The sequence below is a fragment of the Oncorhynchus mykiss genome, unplaced genomic scaffold, assembly GCF_013265735.2.
Source record: "Oncorhynchus mykiss isolate Arlee unplaced genomic scaffold, USDA_OmykA_1.1 un_scaffold_140, whole genome shotgun sequence".
Lineage (NCBI taxonomy): Eukaryota > Metazoa > Chordata > Actinopteri > Salmoniformes > Salmonidae > Oncorhynchus > Oncorhynchus mykiss.
In genome coordinates this window covers 939,030-959,207 of record NW_023493664.1, presented here as the reverse complement: position 1 = coordinate 959,207, position 20,178 = coordinate 939,030, and the positions used below count along the sequence as shown (strand labels likewise).

The following is a 20,178-nucleotide window of genomic DNA, read 5'->3' as shown; positions in this document are numbered from 1 at the left end:
AAGGTAACTCTGGTCCTGTGGTCCAATATTAATTAAAGGTAACTCTGGTCCTGTGGTCCAATATTAATTAAAGGTAACTCTGGTCCTGTGGTCCAATATTAATTAAAGGTAACTCTGGTCCTGTGGTCCAATAGGAATGAAAGGTAACTGTCCTTAGAATCTAATCTATAATAATTTTTTATCAGCAGCTAGGTTGAGTCTGAGTGGGTAGAGACCTGTGGATGGGATTAGGGCTGTGAGAGATGGGTTATGGGTTATTTAGAATGTTGAGAGGGTTTGATTTAACAGGTTGTGTTTTATGCCTTAAGCACCATGATAAACATACAGCCTATACCCCTCCTCTTGCATATAGGTGCCATTACAGACCATAATTTATCACGGTCAAACAGCTGTTACATTAACACCCATAACACTGCTTATGACGCCCCTACACACTATAACAGCATTTATTGCGTTTAACGGGCCAGAGTCGCCCCCCCTCCTGCCTGACTGCAGAGCTGTGTGAGTCTCTGCTGCGGTCCTGAACTCTCTCTACACAGACTACTTCTATCAGCAAGGAACACCAGGGCCGCCTGGAAACCGACTCCCCCCCAAAATTCCCACTGCTTGTTTTTGAAGGTAGGGGCCATTTGAAACAGTCAGACTCCTTGGGCCATAATTGGTTTTTATAGAGCTGGCGCTGGACCCAAGTGTATACATCCGGGTGACTGACACCTCCCTCGGCCAATCAGAGAGTGAGTTGCGGAGGTCCTTGTAAAAACAATGCGCGTTTCATTGCGGAGGATTTTAATGGTCTGACGAGGGGCCTTGTCTCCCCCCCCCGTTCCTTTAGGACGGCCCAGATGGACCACAGAACAGAACGGCCTGATAACAGTACAGAACCAAAGGATCGATTCAGACCAAAATACGGATTTTTACTGGTTTCTAAACACGTTTCCTTCTCAAGTAAGAGGCTAACTTGTTCTCCGTACTGTCACTCTCGTCGCCTAACATCGCAAAACCTTGTTAAAAAAAACTGTTTTACCATGTTTCTGCTTAAAGGTTCATCAGTAAAATAAAGGCGGGGGGTGGCTGTTTTTATCGTTACTTTGAAACGTTGTTGTTGGATCTGTTCGTTGTTAGATACAGGAGAACAACAGCGTTTACTGCTTTAAAGTTTAGTTTCATAATAATGGACCTGAGAAAAGTTTGAAACGTGGCCGCCGGAGCCTCTCCCTGCGCCGCATGGCCTGCAGCACCGCACCCCTCCACTAACCGGGTGTCTCGGTGCCTCGGAATCAAATATTATCGCTTCTTTATAGAAATATAAACCGTCCAAATAATGTGATTTAAAAAATAATAATATTTGATCAGATCTGCCGCCTGCCACGACTCAAAAATCCGCGGTGTGACCAGGCAACTCGCCACTCTGCCAGGTTGAAGGTTAAAATTCAACATTTAGCCCGTTGTTTACTAAAATAACGCATGAAAAAAGTATTATTTTACTTTTAATTAGACTTTTAGCGTATATTTATTTTTATAACACTGAAATAGCGTTTTGTTAACCTGTACCTAAGCAGACTGAATGTAGTCCACAACAAGAAGCAACTGCTTAGAAACCTGGGATTAATTACGGATGATTTGGACGAGTTGACCATTCAGGTTTTCTTTTCCAATACGAAAAGTCCGTTTTTTTATTGTTATGTTTTAGATCGCCTACATAAGAGTCATTCAAGACTACCGTTTAGATAATTATTCTACATTAAAAACAACGCGAGACTAGCCGAGTCTACTCGCTTGGCTGCATTTGGCATAAAACACACATTAAATGTTATTATCGGGCTGTTTAGTGTGTTGTAAACACACACCAACTAAACAGACTCGGCAGTAGGCTGCCATCTAATCTTTATAGAAATAGTGTTTTCTTACATTTGCAACCTTTTCTGTGACCAACACACGGTCGCCGAGGAGTGGTGTGAACAGCCGTCTGGGTGTGAACGGGCTGGGGTCAGATCCTCCAGGCGGCATCGGGGATATCTTAACACTAACTGCGGATCAAGAGGCTCCAACACACCGCTAAACTCTTCTGATCAACGAGACGGGCTCTTCTGCAACCGTATTTATCTCTATTTGTTTTAATATCTATTTGATGCGCCTGTGATATTTACGGTGTACTGGTTTCATATGGAGCCTTTGGTCCGTGGAGCTGGCTGGTTCAGGGCTGGCGGAACAACTCGGCCATCGAGGCTATTCTAGAAGGAATCCATATTATAGAAGGAATCCATTTGACGACGAGTGTTTTTGGCTGAGCGGGTTTTTTTGGATCATTGGGATCCTGATACCTCCAGTCTGTTCCAACTAACCGCTCAGTCCTCTGCCCCGTCAGCGGGAAGAGCGACGGCTTCACCGTCTGCCCGAGAGTCGCGGAAGAAACGCAGCTGGTCAACTATACCTTTTCAATAATCTTATTATTATTAGCACACAGTGGCTCATATGAAGGGTCTCTACAACCGCTTAACCGTTATTCCCATTTGCGCGTTTATGGAAGATTGTAAATTAAGTTTTTAAAGTGTTTTTCCAAACTGCGTCATTACCTCTCTAATGGACCGAGCTCCGTAGATTCCGGTAGGCTCTTGGGTAAAAAAAACTGAAAATCCCTTAAAAAAATCCGTCTGTTACTAGTCTTATGATCTGACCTCGCCAGAGACAGACGTACGGTGTGATTGTATGTCAAGCGATTTGCTTGGTGTTTTTATAGGTCAGGATGTCGATGGGCATGGATCCACAGGGAGACCCACCGCCAGCCTAGCCTTTAGCGGCTCTTTGGGAACACTATCCCGGACACAGTGCTAGCTCCGGACGCCCCACTCCCCCCCACACACTGGAGAATGGATGGCCGAGATTTCGGACCCCCTCGGTCTGTCCATGTTCCCCCTCCCCTGTTGGCCATGGAGACCCACCGACTCGGAGCTGCTGCAGCAGCCAGGAGGATCCCTCCCTCGCCCGGACACTTGGGCACAGGGCACCCAGCAAACCTCCACGTCGGGAAATTCCTTCCAACGGTCATGAACCTCCATCCACATCACAGTAAGATCTATATATCTATCTATCGTTCTATCGTTCTATCATAAACATATTGTCCTTCTGAAAAGAACAGTTGAATGCACAGTGGCTACAGGAGATATATAGGCTCTATGTAGGTTAATGTAGTAATGCAACTTCACAGATATATAGGCTTTATGCAGGTTAATGTAGTAATGACACTTCACAGATATAAATATATATAGGCTTTATGTAGGTTAATGTAGTAATGCAACTTCACAGATATATAGGCTTTATGTAAGTTAATGTAGTAATGACACTTCACAGATATAAAGGCTTTATGTAGGTTAATGTAGTAATGACACTTCACAGATATATAGGCTTTATGTAGGTTAATGTAGTAATGACACTTCACAGATATATAGGCTTTATGTAGGTTAATGTAGTAATGACACTTCACAGATATATAGGCTTTATGTAGGTTAATGTAGTAATGACACTTCACAGATATATAGGCTCTATGTAGGTTAATGTAGTAATGACACTTCACAGATATATAGGCTCTATGTAGGTTAATGTAGTAATGACACTTCACAGATATATAGGCTTTATGTAGGTTAATGTAGTAATGACACTTCACAGATATATAGGCTTTATGTAGGTTAATGTAGTAATGACACTTCACAGATATATAGGCTTTATGTAGGTTAATGTAGTAATGACACTTCACAGATATATAGGCTTTATGTAGGTTAATGTAGTAATGACACTTCACAGATATATAGGCTTTATGTAGGTTAATGTAGTAATGACACTTCACAGATATAAATATATATATAGGCTTTATGTAGGTTAATGTAGTAATGACACTTCACAGATATATAGGCTCTATGTAGGTTAATGTAGTAATGACACTTCACAGATATATAGGCTTTATGTAAGTTAATGTAGTAATGACACTTCACAGATATAAATATATATAGGCTCTATGTAGGTTAATGTAGTAATGACACTTCACAGATATAAATATATATAGGCTTTATGTAGGTTAATGTAGTAATGACACTTCACAGATATATAGGCTTTATGTAGGTTAATGTAGTAATGACACTTCACAGATATAAATATATATAGGCTCTATGTAGGTTAATGTAGTAATGACACTTCACAGATATAAATATATATAGGCTCTATGTAGGTTAATGTAGTAATGACACTTCACAGATATATAGGCTTTATGCAGGTTAATGTAGTAATGACACTTCACAGATAAAATATATATAGGCTCTATGTAGGTTAATGTAGTAATGACACTTCACAGATATAAATATATATAGGCTTTATGTAGGTTAATGTAGTAATGACACTATACAGATATATAGGCTTTATGCAGGTTAATGTAGTAATGACACTTCACAGATATATAGGCTTTATGTAGGTTAATGTAGTAATGACACTTCACAGATATAAATATATATAGGCTCTATGTAGGTTAATGTAGTAATGACACTTCACAGATATAAATATATATAGGCTCTATGTAGGTTAATGTAGTAATGACACTTCACAGATATATAGGCTTTATGCAGGTTAATGTAGTAATGACACTTCACAGATAAAATATATATAGGCTCTATGTAGGTTAATGTAGTAATGACACTTCACAGATATAAATATATATAGGCTTTATGTAGGTTAATGTAGTAATGCAACTTCACAGATATATAGGCTTTATGTAAGTTAATGTAGTAATGACACTTCACAGATATATAGGCTTTATGTAGGTTAATGTAGTAATGCAACTTCACAGATATAAATATATATAGGCTCTATGTAGGTTAATGTAGTAATGACACTATACAGATATATAGGCTTTATGCAGGTTAATGTAGTAATGACACTATACAGATATATAGGCTTTATGTAGGTTAATGTAGTAATGACACTTCACAGATATATAGGCTCTATGTAGGTTAATGTAGTAATGACACTTCACAGATATATAGGCTCTATGTAGGTTAATGTAGTAATGACACTTCACAGATATATAGGCTTTATGTAGGTTAATGTAGTAATGACACTTCACAGATATATAGGCTCTATGTAGGTTAATGTAGTAATGACACTTCACAGATATATAGGCTTTATGTAGGTTAATGTAGTAATGACACTTCACAGATATATAGGCTCTATGTAGGTTAATGTAGTAATGACACTTCACAGATATATAGGCTCTATGTAGGTTAATGTAGTAATGACACTTCACAGATATATAGGCTCTATGTAGGTTAATGTAGTAATGACACTTCACAGATATAAATATATATAGGCTTTATGTAGGTTAATGTAGTAATGACACTTCACAGATATAAATATATATAGGCTTTATGTAGGTTAATGTAGTAATGACACTTCACAGATATATAGGCTTTATGTAAGTTAATGTAGTAATGACACTTCACAGATATAAATATATATAGGCTCTATGTAGGTTAATGTAGTAATGACACTTCACAGATATATAGGCTTTATGTAGGTTAATGTAGTAATGACACTTCACAGATATATAGGCTTTATGTAGGTTAATGTAGTAATGACACTTCACAGATATATAGGCTTTATGTAGGTTAATGTAGTAATGACACTTCACAGATATAAATATATATATATAGGCTTTATGTAGGTTAATGTAGTAATGACACTTCACAGATATAAATATATATATAGGCTTTATGTAGGTTAATGTAGTAATGACACTTCACAGATATATAGGCTTTATGTAAGTTAATGTAGTCAAATCAAATGTATTTATAAAGCCCTTCGTACATCAGCTGATATCTCAAAGTACTGTACAGAAACCCAGCCTAAATACCCAAACAGCAAGCAATGCAGGTGTAGAAGCACGGTGGCTAGGAAAAACTCCCTAGAAAGGCAAAAACCTAGGAAGAAACCTAGAGAGGAACCAGGCTATGTGGGGTGGCCAGTCCTCTTTTGGCTGTGCCGGGTGGAGATTATAACAGAACATGGCCAAGATGTTCAAATGTTCATAGATGACCAGCAGGGTCAAATAATAATAATCACAGTATTTGTCGAGGATGCAGCAAGTCAGCACCTCAGGAGTAAATGTCACTTGGCTTTTCATAGCCGATCATTGAGAGTATCTCTACCGCTCCTGCTGTCTCTAGAGAGTTGAAACCAGCAGGTCTGGGACATGTAGCACGTCCGGTGAACAGGTCAGGGTTCCATAGCCGCAGGCAGAACAGTTGAAACTGGAGCAGCAGCACGGCCAGGTGGACTGGGGACAGCAAGGAGTCATCATGCCAGGTAGTCCTGAGGTATGGTCCTAGAGCTCAGGTCCTCCGAGAGAGAGAAAGAAAGAGAGAATTAGAGAGAGCATACTTAAATTCACACAGGACACCGGATAGGACAGGAGAAGTACTCCAGATATAACAGACTGACCCTAGCCCCCCCGACACATGAACTACTGCAGCATAAATACTGGAGGCTGAGACAGGAGGGGTCAGGAGACACTGTGGCCCCATCCGATGATCTATACAGGAAGTACCAGGTAATAACATGGCTATATACAGGACATACCAGGTAATAACATGGCTATATACAGGGAGTACCAGGTAATAACATGGTTCCTCTCTAGGTTTCTTCCTAGGTTCTGGCCTTTCTAGGGAGTTTTTCCTAGCCACCGTGCTTCTACACCTGCATTGATTACTGTTTGGGAAGCTTTAGACTGGGTTTCTGTACAGCACTTTGAGATATCAGCTGATGTAAGAAGGGCTTTATAAAATACATTTGATATACAGAGATCACCGAGTCGATGTGCAAGGGTACGAGGTAATTGAGGTAGCTATGTACATATAGGTAGGGGTAAAGTGACTAAGCAACAGGATTGATGATAAACAGTAGCAGCAGTGTGTGTGTCAGTGTAAAGGCCTCAGCATGCCTCAGTTCAGCTGGTGGCCAGCCAAAGTTGGCTAGGACAACCCAACGAGTGTCCTCTCGTATTCCCTTAAAAGACCTTCACTTGGGGAAAAACAAGAAGGAGAAAAAAAAAGAGCAATAGTACTGTTTGTCCATTTTCAGACGCCGTAGCCAGGATGCACTTCCTCAAATAGTACTGAGTTCCTCTAAGATAACTGGATAGATCTTTGCGATGGGACAGAGTTGTGGATCGAATGTTAACCGTCTCTCCGCTGCCCCACTAGAGTCGGCTGTGCAGCTGCCAACGCCTCCAACACGTTGATCCGTTAGAGCCGACATCGACCCCAGAATTCATACCGCCGGAGCGAGACAGAAACTCAACAAGATAATCAACTTCATCTCCCCTCTGCTTTCAGGCAGCCCTTTTTACAGTGGATTATGTTTCTATCTGTGGATATGAGTCCGTTCTCTGAGTACTAGACATGTTTCTATCTGTGGATAGGGGTCTGTTCTCTGAGTACCAGACATGTTCCTAGTGTGGATATGGGTCCGTTCTCTGAGTACTAGACATGTTTCTATCTGTGGATATGGGTCTGTTCTCTGAGTACTAGACATGTTTCTATCTGTGGATAGGGGTCTGTTCTCTGAGTACCAGACATGTTCCTAGTGTGGATATGGGTCCGTTCTCTGAGTACTAGACATGTTTCTATCTGTGGATATGGGTCTGTTCTCTGAGTACTAGACATGTTTCTATCTGTGGATATGGGTCCATTCTCTTGAGTACTAGACATGTTTCTAGTGTGGATATGGGTCCGTTCTCTGAGTACTAGACAATTAATTGACCACTTAAGCAAGCTAAAGTGGTCAATGAATTGGCCAATGCGCCCTGTGTTGGCCTAACTACAGATGAACTGACCTCCAGAGAGGTACCTAACAGTGACATCACATGACCCCGTAGTGGGGTGCACCCTGTGTTGGGCTAACTACAGATGAACTGACCTCCAGAGAGGTACCTAACAGTGACATCACATGACCCCATAGTGGGGTGCACCCTGTGTTGGGCTAACTACAGATGAACTGACCTCCAGAGAGGTACGTAACAGTGACATCACATGACCCCGTAGTGGGATGCACCCTGTGTTGGGCTAACTACAGATGAACTGACCTCCAGAGAGGTACCTAACAGTGACATCACATGACCCCATAGTGGGGTGCACCCTGTGTTGTCCTTACTACAGATGAACTGACCTCCAGAGAGGTACCTAACAGTGGCATCACATGACCCCGTAGTGGGGTGCACCCTGTGTTGGGCTAACTACAGATGAACTGACCTCCAGAGAGGTACCTAACAGTGACATCACATGACCCCGAAGCAGGAAATCAGACACACCGCGCTACAGACACCTCCCCTTTATGAGTAGTGTGCATTTAAAAAAAACAAAAATAATCTTTGTGAGAAAATATTACAGCACAGTACAGGCCTGTTCAATGTCTGAGCCGTGCTTTACGTATTGATTTCACTGCACTTCATTTTAGTGTTGTTGATGAGTATAATCCTGTTTTTGTTTTGTTTTTCGTTTAAGAAAATACCGTGTTGACATTCCTGATTGTACCTCTCAGCAGGCCTTAGACGAGTCATGATCACATGGAATCAGGGATGTACCAACTGATCATATATGGAATCAGGGATGTACCAACTGATCACATATGGAATCAGGGATGTACCAACTGATCACATATGGAATCAGGGATGTACCAACTGATCACATATGGAATCAGGGATGTACCAACTGATCACATATGGAATCAGGGATGTACCAACTGATCACATATGGAATCAGGGATGTACCAACTGATCATATATGGAATCAGGGACGTACCAACTGATCATATATGGAATCAGGGATGTACCAACTGATCGTATATGGAATCAGGGATGTACCAACTGATCGTATATGGAATCAGGGATGTACCAACTGATCGTATATGGAATCAGGGATGTACCAACTGATCATATATGGAATCAGGGATGTACCAACTGATCGTATATGGAATCAGGGATGTACCAACTGATCATATATGGAATCAGGGATGTACCAACTGATCGTATATGGAATCAGGGACGTACCAACTGATCGTATATGGAATCAGGGATGTACCAACTGATCACATATGGAATCAGGGATGTACCAACTGATCACAAATGGAATCAGGGATGTACCAACTGATCGTATATGGAATCAGGGATGTACCAACTGATCACATATGGAATCAGGGATGTACCAACTGATCACATATGGAATCAGGGATGTACCAACTGATCACATATGGAATCAGGGATGTACCAACTGATCGTATATGGAATCAAGGATGTACCAACTGATCACATATGGAATCACGGATGTACCAACTGATCACATATGGAATCAGGGATGTACCAACTGATCACATATGGAATCAGGGATGTACCAACTGATCGTATATGGAATCAGGGATGTACCAACTGATCACATATGGAATCAGGGTTGTACCAACTGATCGTATATGGAATCAGGGATGTACCAACTGATCGTATATGGAATCAGGGATGTACCAACTGATCATATGTGGAATCAGGGATGTACCAACTGATCATATATGGAATCAGGGATGTACCAACTGATCGTATATGGAATCAGGGATGTACCAACTGATCATATATGGAATCAGGGATGTACCAACTGATCATATATGGAATCAGGGATGTACCAACTGATCATATATGAAATCAGGGATGTACCAACTGATCGTATATGGAATCAGGGATGTACCAACGCTTTTGGATTTTCTTAAATAAACAACAAAATGCTACGGTAACTTTTGGCGTTTCGTTTTTCCGCTGTACCGAAACTGAACCGTGACCTCGACGGCAGTACATACCGAACCGTGACCTCTACGGCAGTACATACCGAACCGTGACCTCTACGGCAGTACATACCGAACCGTGACCTCTACGGCAGTACACACCGAACCGTGACCTCTACGGCAGTACATACCGAACCGTGACCTCTACGGCAGTACACACCGAACCGTGACCTCGACGGCAGTACATACCAAACCGTGACCTCTACGGCAGTACATACCGAACCGTGACCTCTACGGCAGTACATACCGAACCGTGACCTCTACGGAAGTACATACCGAACCGTGACCTCTACGGCAGTACATACCGAACCGTGACCTCTACGGCAGTACATACCGAACCGTGACCTCGACGGCAGTACACACCGAACCGTGACCTCTACGGCAGTACACACCGAACCGTGACCTCTACGGCAGTACATACCGAACCGTGACCTCTACGGCAGTACATACCGAACCGTGACCTCTACGGCAGTACATACCGAACCGTGACCTCTACGGCAGTACATACCGAACCGTGACCTCTACGGCAGTACATACCGAACCGTGACCTCTACGGCAGTACATACCGAACCGTGACCTCTACGGCAGTACATACCGAACCGTGACCTCTACGGCAGTACATACCGAACCGTGACCTCTACGGCAGTACATACCGAACCGTGACCTCTACGGCAGTACATACCGAACCGTGACCTCTACGGCAGTACACACCGAACCGTGACCTCTATGGCAGTACATACCGAACCGTGACCTCTACGGCAGTACATACCGAACCGTGACCTCTGTACAGTACACGCCAAACATTTATATAACCCTTTATGCTGGAGACCAGACCTCTGGTAACGTGGGTCATATTTATATAACCCTGGAGACCAGACCTCTGGTAACGTGGGTCATATTTATATAACCCTGGAGACCAGACCTCTGGTAACGTGGGTCATATTTATATAACCCTGGAGACCAGACCTCTGGTAACGTGAGTCATATTTATATAACCCTTTAGGCTTGAGACCAGGCCTCTGGTAAAAATGATACAAGTCTATTCAGACTGGTCTGTGCTCTTGGTTATAACAGATGATACATTGTATCAACATAAAGTCAACTCAGACTGGTCTGTGCTCTTGGTTATAACAGATGATACATTGTATCAACATAAAGTCAACTCAGACTGGCCTGTCCTCTTGGTTATAACAGATGAAATGATACATTGTATCAACATAAAGTCAACTCAGACTGGTCTGTGCTCTTGGTTATAACAGATGATACATGGTATCAACATAAAGTCTATTCAGACTGGTCTGTGCTCTTGGTTATAATAGATGATACATTGTATCAACATAAAGTCAACTCAGACTGGTCTGTGCTCTTGGTTATAACAGATGAAATGATACATTGTATCAACATAAAGTCAACTCAGACTGGTCTGTGCTCTTGGTTATAACAGATGAAATGATACATTGTATCAACATAAAGTCTACTCAGACTGGTCTGTGATCTTGGTTATAACAGATGATACATTGTATCAACATAAAGTCAACTCAGACTGGTCTGTGCTCTTGGTTATAACAGATGATACATGGTATCAACATAAAGTCTATTCAGACTGGTCTGTGCTCTTGGTTATAATAGATGATACATTGTATCAACATAAAGTCAACTCAGACTGGCCTGTCCTCTTGGTTATAACAGATGAAATGATACATTGTATCAACATTGGAGCAGTGAGCGAAGCCAGCAATGTAACGAATGTAGAAATCTAACAACGATGACTCATCGGGGTCTGGTGTCTGCATCCCTACTGCCAACGCTGACGGAAGAATAGATGTTTATGAAGAGGGGGAACGGAGAGACGCGAGCGACTGAAGGCTGGTAGGGGATGTTAGCGCGTGGATTACAGCTGCAACACGTGATCTGCGCATGAAAGCGAAGAGGGACGTTGGACCTGCGCGTGCGTTCAAGAGACAAGTGGCAGTTGGGTTTAAATTCAACAGGATTTCAACAGCGGGTTTGTTATTGATCGGTAGGGAGTGTCGTAGGAAACGGGTACTACGGTGTTCTGAAATGTTTTGGTATCACGATGTTTTGGTGTTACCGTGCAATAAATACTAGTGTGCATGTGACTACATTTTTAAAAAAGCGTATTTTTGTTTTGGATGATTCTCAAAGAGAACATTAGACCTTTTAAAAATATATAATTTTATGTAACCTTTGAGATTAGTCTTATTTCCAGTTTTAATGCAAGATATGAATTTGCCACAATGTTTGTTATTCAAATGATGTATTTCATAAACTGAAATGGAATTAAGTAAATAGCCTACATGAACTTGAAAAATGTATTAAAGGTTGTGTTTTTCCAGGTTTCAGGGTTTTCACTCTCAAACGCATGTTGTTTTAATAGAAGAAAAACAACATTGGATTTTCTAAGTCCACAATGATGCTTAAACCACATCAGGAGACCACTACTGAGGTTTGGGGGAAAATCTGAGACATTTCGATTTTTGGGTGAAGTTACCCTTCAATTCAAGTGAGAACCGAGCAAGAGGCTGTTGTTGTTTACCGCCGAGCAAGAGGCTGTTGTTGTTTAGCGCCTAGCAAGGGGAGGCCGTTGTTGTTTAGCGCCCGGCAAGGGGAGGCCGTTGTTGTTTAGCGCCCGGCAAGGGGAGGCCGTTGTTGTTTAGCGCCCGGCAAGGGGAGGCCGTTGTTGTTTAGCGCCCGGCAAGGGGAGACCGTTGTTGTTTAGCGCCCGGCAAGGGGAGGCCGTTGTTGTTTAGCGCCCGGCAAGGGGAGACCGTTGTTGTTTAGCGCCCGGCAAGGGGAGGCCGTTGTTGTTTAGCGCCCGGCAAGGGGAGGCCGTTGTTGTTTAGCGCCCGGCAAGGGGAGGCCGTTGTTGTTGTTGTTTAGCGCCCGGCAAGGGGAGGTTGCCGTTGTTGTTGTTGTTTAGCGCCCGGCAAGGGGAGGTTGTCGTTGTTGTTGTTTAGCGCCCGGCAAGGGGAGGTTGTCGTTGTTGTTGTTTAGCGCCCGGCAAGGGGAGGTTGTTGTTGTTGTTGTTTAGCGCCCGGCAAGGGGAGGTTGTTGTTGTTGTTTAGTGCCCGGCAAGGGACGCTGTTGTTGTTGTTGTTGTTTAGCGCCCGGCAAGGGGAGGCTGTTGTTGTTGTTTGGACTCATCGTTAGTGTTTACTGGTGGGAGGGGTAGAACCATCAAGAGAGCGTGGTGAGGACAAGGGAATGTGTGTGTGTGTGTGTGTGTGTTTTCTTGCTGGTCATCAGAAGTGATATGATTTCTCAGCTCCACAACCATCTCTAAATACTTGTGTGATTTGTAGCTGTGGGGGAATAGAGGTGAGGTGTGTGTGTGTTGCAGCGCAGTCTGGCAGTTGAAATACTTTTCCATGAGAGAGAGGAGAGGAGCCATTTTGTTCACACACAGTTTTTTGTTGAAGTTTTTTTTTGTGGAATTTTAGATAAATATCCTCTGGTTGCTTCTCCTCTCCAGAATGAAGGGTATTTATCTCTAGTGACCCACCTTCTCCTCTCCAGAATGAAGGGTATTTATCTCTAGTGACCCACCTTCTCCTCTCCAGAATGAAGGGTATTTATCTCTGGTGACCCACCTTCTCCTCTCCAGAATGAAGGGTATTTATCTCTAGTGACCCACCTTCTCCTCTCCTCTCCAGAATGAAGGGTATTTATCTCTAGTGACCCACCTTCTCCTCTCCAGAATGAAGGGTATTTATCTCTGGTGACCCACCTTCTCCTCTCCAGAATGAAGGGTATTTATCTCTGGTGACCCACCTTCTCCTCTCCAGAATGAAGGGTATTTATCTCTAGTGACCCACCTTCTCCTCTCCAGAATGAAGGATATTTATCTCTAGTGACCCACCTTCTCCTCTCCTCTCCAGAATGAAGGGTATTTATCTCTAGTGACCCACCTTCTCCTCTCCTCTCCAGAATGGAGGATATTTATCTCTAGTGACCCACCTTCTCCTCTCCAGAATGAAGGGTATTTATCTCTGGTGACCCACCTTCTCCTCTCCTCTCCAGAATGGAGGGTATTTATCTCTAGTGACCCACCTTCTCCTCTCCAGAATGGAGGATATTTATCTCTAGTGACCCACCTTCTCCTCTCCAAAATGAAGGGTAGTTATCTCTGGTGACCCACCTTCTCCTCTCCAGAATGAAGGGTATTTATCTCTGGTGACCCACCTTCTCCTCTCCAGAATGAAGGGTATTTATCTCTGGTGACCCACCTTCTCCTCTCCTCTCCAGAATGAAGGGTATTTATCTCTATAGACCCACCTTCTCCACTCCAGAATGAAGGGTATTTATCTCTGGTGACCCACCTTCTCTCCTCTCCAGAATGAAGGATATTTATCTCTAGTGACCCACCTTCTCCTCTCCAGAATGAAGGGTATTTATCTCTGGTGACCCACCTTCTCCTCTCCAGAATGAAGGGTATTTATCTCTGGTGACCCACCTTCTCCTCTCCTCTCCAGAATGAAGGGTATTTATCTCTATAGACCCACCTTCTCCACTCCAGAATGAAGGGTATTTATCTCTGGTGACCCACCTTCTCTCCTCTCCAGAATGAAGGATATTTATCTCTAGTGACCCACCTTCTCCTCTCCAGAATGAAGGGTATTTATCTCTGGTGACCCACCTTCTCCTCTCCAGAATGAAGGGTATTTATCTCTAGTGACCCACCTTCTCCTCTCCAGAATGAAGGGTATTTATCTCTAGTGACCCACCTTCTCCTCTCCAGAATGAATGGTATTTATCTCTAGTGACCCACCTTCTCCTCTCCTCTCCAGAATGGAGGATATTTATCTCTAGTGACCCACCTTCTCCTCTCCAGAATGAAGGGTATTTATCTCTAGTGACCCACCTTCTCCTCTCCTCTCCAGAATGAAGGGTATTTATCTCTAGTGACCCACCTTCTCCTCTCCAGAATGAAGGGTATTTATCTCTAGTGACCCACCTTCTCCTCTCCAGAATGAAGGGTATTTATCTCTGGTGACCCACCTTCTCCTCTCCAGAATGAAGGATATTTATCTCTAGTGACCCACCTTCTCCTCTCCAGAATGAAGGGTATTTATCTCTAGTGACCCACCTTCTCCTCTCCTCTCCAGAATGAAGGGTATTTATCTCTAGTGACCCACCTTCTCCTCTCCAGAATGAAGGGTATTTATCTCTAGTGACTCACCTTCTCCTCTCCAGAATGAAGGGTATTTATCTCTGGTGACCCACCTTCTCCTCTCCAGAATGAAGGGTATTTATCTCTGGTGACCCACCTTCTCCTCTCCTCTCCAGAATGAAGGGTATTTATCTCTATAGACCCACCTTCTCCACTCCAGAATGAAGGGTATTTATCTCTGGTGACCCACCTTCTCCTCTCCAGAATGAAGGGTATTTATCTCTGGTGACCCACCTTCTCCTCTCCAGAATGAAGGATATTTATCTCTGGTGACCCACCTTCTCCTCTCCAGAATGAAGGGTATTTATCTGTAGTGACCCACCTTCTCCTCTCCAGAATGAAGGATATTTATCTCTGGTGACCCACCTTCTCCTCTCCAGAATGAAGGGTATTTATCTCTGGTGACCCACCTTCTCCTCTCCTCTCCAGAATGAAGGGTATTTATCTCTAGTGACCCACCTTCTCTCCAGAATGAATGGTATTTATCTCTGGTGACCCACCTTCTCCTCTCCAGAATGAAGGGTATTTATCTCTAGTGACCCACCTTCTCCTCTCCAGAATGAAGGGTATTTATCTCTAGTGACCCACCTTCTCCTCTCCAGAATGAAGGGTATTTATCTCTAGTGACCCACCTTCTCCTCTCCAGAATGAAGGGTATTTATCTCTAGTGACCCACCTTCTCCTCTCCAGAATGAAGGGTATTTATCTCTAGTGACCCACCTTCTCCTCTCCAGAATGAAGGGTATTTATCTCTAGTGACCCACCTTCTCCTCTCCAGAATGAATGGTATTTATCTCTAGTGACCCACCTTCTCCTCTCCTCTCCAGAATGGAGGATATTTATCTCTAGTGACCCACCTTCTCCTCTCCAGAATGAAGGGTATTTATCTCTGGTGACCCACCTTCTCCTCTCCTCTCCAGAATGGAGGGTATTTATCTCTAGTGACCCACCTTCTCCTCTCCAGAATGAAGGGTATTTATCTCTAGTGACCCACCTTCTCCTCTCCTCTCCAGAATGGAGGATATTTATCTCTAGTGACCCACCTTCTCCTCTCCTCTCCAGAATGAAGGGTATTTATCTCTAGTGACCCACCTTCTCCTCCCCAGAATGAAGGGTATTTATCTCTGGTGACCCACCTTCTCCTCTCCTCTCCAGAATGAAGGGTATTTATCTCTGGTGACCCACCTTCTCCTCTCCTCTCCAGAATGAAGGGTATTTATCTCTAGTGACCCACCTTCTCCTCTCCAGAATGAAGGGTATTTATCTCTAGTGACCCACCTTCTCCTCTCCTCTCCAGAATGAAGGGTATTTATCTCTGGTGACCCACCTTCTCCTCTCCAGAATGAAGGGTATTTATCTCTAGTGACCCACCTTCTCCTCTCCTCTACAGAATGAAGGGTATTTATCTCTAGTGACCCACCTTCTCCTCTCCAGAATGAAGGGTATTTATCTCTAGTGACCCACCTTCTCCTCTCCAGAATGAAGGGTATTTATCTCTGGTGACCCACCTTCTCCTCTCCAGAATGAAGGGTATTTATCTCTAGTGACCCACCTTCTCCTCTCCTCTCCAGAAAGAAGGGTATTTATCTCTAGTGACCCACCTTCTCCTCTCCAGAATGAAGGGTATTTATCTCTGGTGACCCACCTTCTCCTCTCCTCTCCAGAATGGAGGGTATTTATCTCTAGTGACCCACCTTCTCCTCTCCAGAATGAATGGTCTTTATCTCTGGTGAAATTCTACCATGGATCTGTGTGTGTAGTTGGGTTTAGAGGCTGAGTTGTTTGTCAGGTAGTGACGTCAGACCCTGGGTATTTTAACATGCCATGACACACACACACACACACACACCACCCCCGTAACAAGCCCAACCCTCTGTGTGTGACAGCTGCTGTGTGTGGGGGAGTGAGGAGAGGATCGTGGGTGTATGTACGCACATTGTGTGTGTGAGCAAGTGTTGGTACAGTGTGTGTGTGTGTTGGTACAGTGTGTGTGTTGGTGCTGTGTGTGTGTGTGTGTTGGTACATTGTGTGTGTGTGTTGGTACAGTGTGTGTGTGTGTGTGTGTGTGTGTGTGTTGGTACAGTGTGTGTGTGTGTTGGTACAGTGTGTGTGTGTGTTGGTACAGTGTGTGTGTGTTGGTACAGTGTGTGTGTGTTGGTGCAGTGTGTGTGTGTGTGTGTGTTGGTGCAGTGTGTGTGTTGGTACAGTGTGTGTGTGTGTTGGTGCAGTGTGTGTGTGTTGGTGCAGTGTGTGTGTTGGTGCAGTGTGTGTGTGGTCATTCTATCAGTGACAGCTTTATGCTATCTTGTTTCCCCTCTATTCGTCTAAGACACACTGTGTGAGAGCTGACCAGTGGACATGGTGCCATGGTAACAGAGAGACAGCCTGTAAGCGTTCCCTACTCCTCTCTTCTTCTGTGGTTTGTGTTTTATAATGGAGCTCTAGTGGTTTATATTAATGGAGCTCTAGTGGTTTATATGAATGGAGCTCTAGTGGTTTATATGAATGGAGCTCTAGTGGTGTATATGGATGGAGCTCTAGTGGTTTATATGGATGGAGCTCTAGTGGTTTATATGAATGGAGCTCTAGTGGTGTATATGGATGGAGCTCTAGTGGTTTATATGGATGGAGCTCTAGTGGTTTATATGAATGGAGCTCTAGTGGTTTATATGAATGGAGCTCTAGTGGTTTATATAGATGGAGCTCTAGTGGTTTATATGGATGGAGCTCTAGTGGTTTATATAGATGGAGCTCTAGTGGTTTATATGGATGGAGCTCTAGTGGTGTATATGGATGGAGCTCTAGTGGTGTATATGAATGGAGCTCTAGTGGTGTATATGGATGGAGCTCTAGTGGTTTATATGAATGGAGCTCTAGTGGTGTATATGAATGGAGCTCTAGTGGTGTATATAGATAGAGCTCTAGTGGTTTATATAGATGGAGCTCTAGTGGTGTATATGGATGGAGCTCTAGTGGTTTATATGGATGGAGCTCTAGTGGTTTATATGAATGGAGCTCTAGTGGTTTATATGAATGGAGCTCTAGTGGTTTATATGAATGGAGCTCTAGTGGTTTATATGGATGGAGCTCTAGTGGTTTATATGGATGGAGCTCTAGTGGTTTATATGAATGGAGCTCTAGTGGTTTATATGGATGGAGCTCTAGTGGTTTATAATGGAGCTCTAGTGGTTTATATGAATGGAGCTCTAGTGGTTTATAATGGAGCTCTAGTGGTTTATATGAATGGAGCTCTAGTGGTTTATAATGGAGCTCTAGTGGTGTATATGGATGGAGCTCTAGTGGTTTATATGAATGGAGCTCTAGTGGTTTATATGGATGGAGCTCTAGTGGTTTATATGAATGGAGCTCTAGTGGTTTATATGGATGGAGCTCTAGTGGTTTATATGGATGGAGCTCTAGTGGTTTATATGAATGTAACCCTCCACACCAGATAAATGTGTTCTAAGTCCAGGTGTGATGTCATAGCCGATACCCCATTATGTCAGCAGACGTCTTTTGAATCTGATTTCAGATCAGATATTTATTCTGAAATATCAACGCAACATGCAGCAGTCTCAATGATTTTTCTGAATTAGTCTCTAATCTATTGATTTCACTTGACTGGGAATACAGATTGTTGGTCACAGAGACCTAAATAAAATGGGCCTCGCGACTGTATTTCTGTGGATTCAAATTTCCATCGATTTTAAAATGCAATTGTGTCCGTTGTCCGTATCCCATGTTGCACTCTGTTCACAACGTTGACATCAACTAACCGCTCGACCACACGATGGTTTTGCGGTTGTGAGGCCAAATTCTTGAAAACGGCGGAGGCTGGCATATGGTAGAGAAATGAACATTCAATTTTCTGGCAACAGCTCTGGTGGACATTCCTGCAGTCAGCATGCCAATTGCACGCTCCCTCAACTTGAGACATCTGTGACAAAACTGCACATTTTAGAGTGGCCTTTTATTGTCCCCCAGCACAAGGTGCACCTGTGTAATGATCATGCTGTTTTAATCAGCTTCTTGATATGCCACACCTGTCAGGTGGATGAATTATCTTGGCAAAGGAGAAATGCTCACTAACAGGGATGTAAACAAATTTGTGTACCAGATTGGAGAGAAATACGTTTTTTTGTGCGTATAGAACATTTCTGGGATCTTTTATTTCAGCTCATGAAACCAACACTTTACATGCTGTGTTTATATTGTTCTGTGTAACAAGAGTTTTATAAAGTAGACATGTTAAGCACAGTAGGGTTCAAATCTTTATACACTATTTACTTAGTGTGTGTATTAGGTATCTGTTGTGAAGCATGGCCTTGTTTCTATTACATCATATTGGATGACTGTCATTCATATTCACCCAGCTCAATGTAACAGTGACAGGTTTAGGTTACTGTCATTCATATTCACCCAGTTCAATGTAACAGTGACAGGTTTAGGTTACTGTCATTCATATTCACCCAGCTCAATGTAACAGTGACAGGTTTAGGTTACTGTCATTCATATTCACCCAGTTCAATGTAACAGTGGCAGGTTTAGGTTACTGTCATTCATATTCACCCAGCTCAATGTAACAGTGACAGGTTACTGTCATTCATATTCATCCAGTTCAATGTAACAGTGGCAGGTTTAGGTTACTGTCATTCATATTCACCCAGCTCAATGTAACAGTGACAGGTTTAGGTTACTGTCATTCATATTCACCCAGCTCAATGTAACAGTGACAGGTTTAGGTTACTGTCATTCATATTCACCCAGCTCAATGTAACAGTGACAGGTTTAGGTTACTGTCATTCATATTCACCCAGCTCAATGTAACAGTGACAGGTTTAGGTTACTGTCATTCATATTCACCCAGCTCAATGTAACAGTGACAGGTTTAGGTTACTGTCATTCATATTCACCCAGTTCAATGTAACAGTGACAGGTTTAGGTTACTGTCATTCATATTCACCCAGCTCAATGTAACAGTGACAGGTTACTGTCATTCATATTCACCCAGCTCAATGTAACAGGTTTAGGTTACTGTCATTCATATTCACCCAGTTCAATGTAACAGTGACAGGTTTAGGTTACTGTCATTCATATTCACCCAGCTCAATGTGACAGTGATAGGT

At 43.0% G+C, this 20,178-nt stretch overlaps 1 protein-coding gene across 9 annotated transcripts in view; it reads left to right on the top strand.

Moving 5' to 3' along the window:
• Positions 1 to 728: 728 nt before the first annotated feature.
• The window catches only part of LOC110516334 (trinucleotide repeat-containing gene 18 protein), a 103,118-nt gene continuing 83,668 nt past the window's right edge, over positions 729 to 20,178 (top strand). For 4 of the 9 annotated variants that reach the window (XR_005041776.1, XM_036972319.1, XM_036972320.1 and 1 more), the window contains exons 1-2: positions 730 to 945; positions 2,738 to 3,066. Coding sequence is in view for 8 of the 9 variants with exons in the window: in XM_036972319.1 (XP_036828214.1) it covers positions 2,868 to 3,066 (199 nt within the window). In the remaining variant the exon portion in view is untranslated. Of the gene's footprint in view, positions 946 to 1,471; positions 2,096 to 2,737; positions 3,067 to 20,178 lie in introns of those variants that run through there. The other 5 variants (XM_036972321.1, XM_036972322.1, XM_036972324.1 and 2 more) reach the window with 3 other exon arrangements.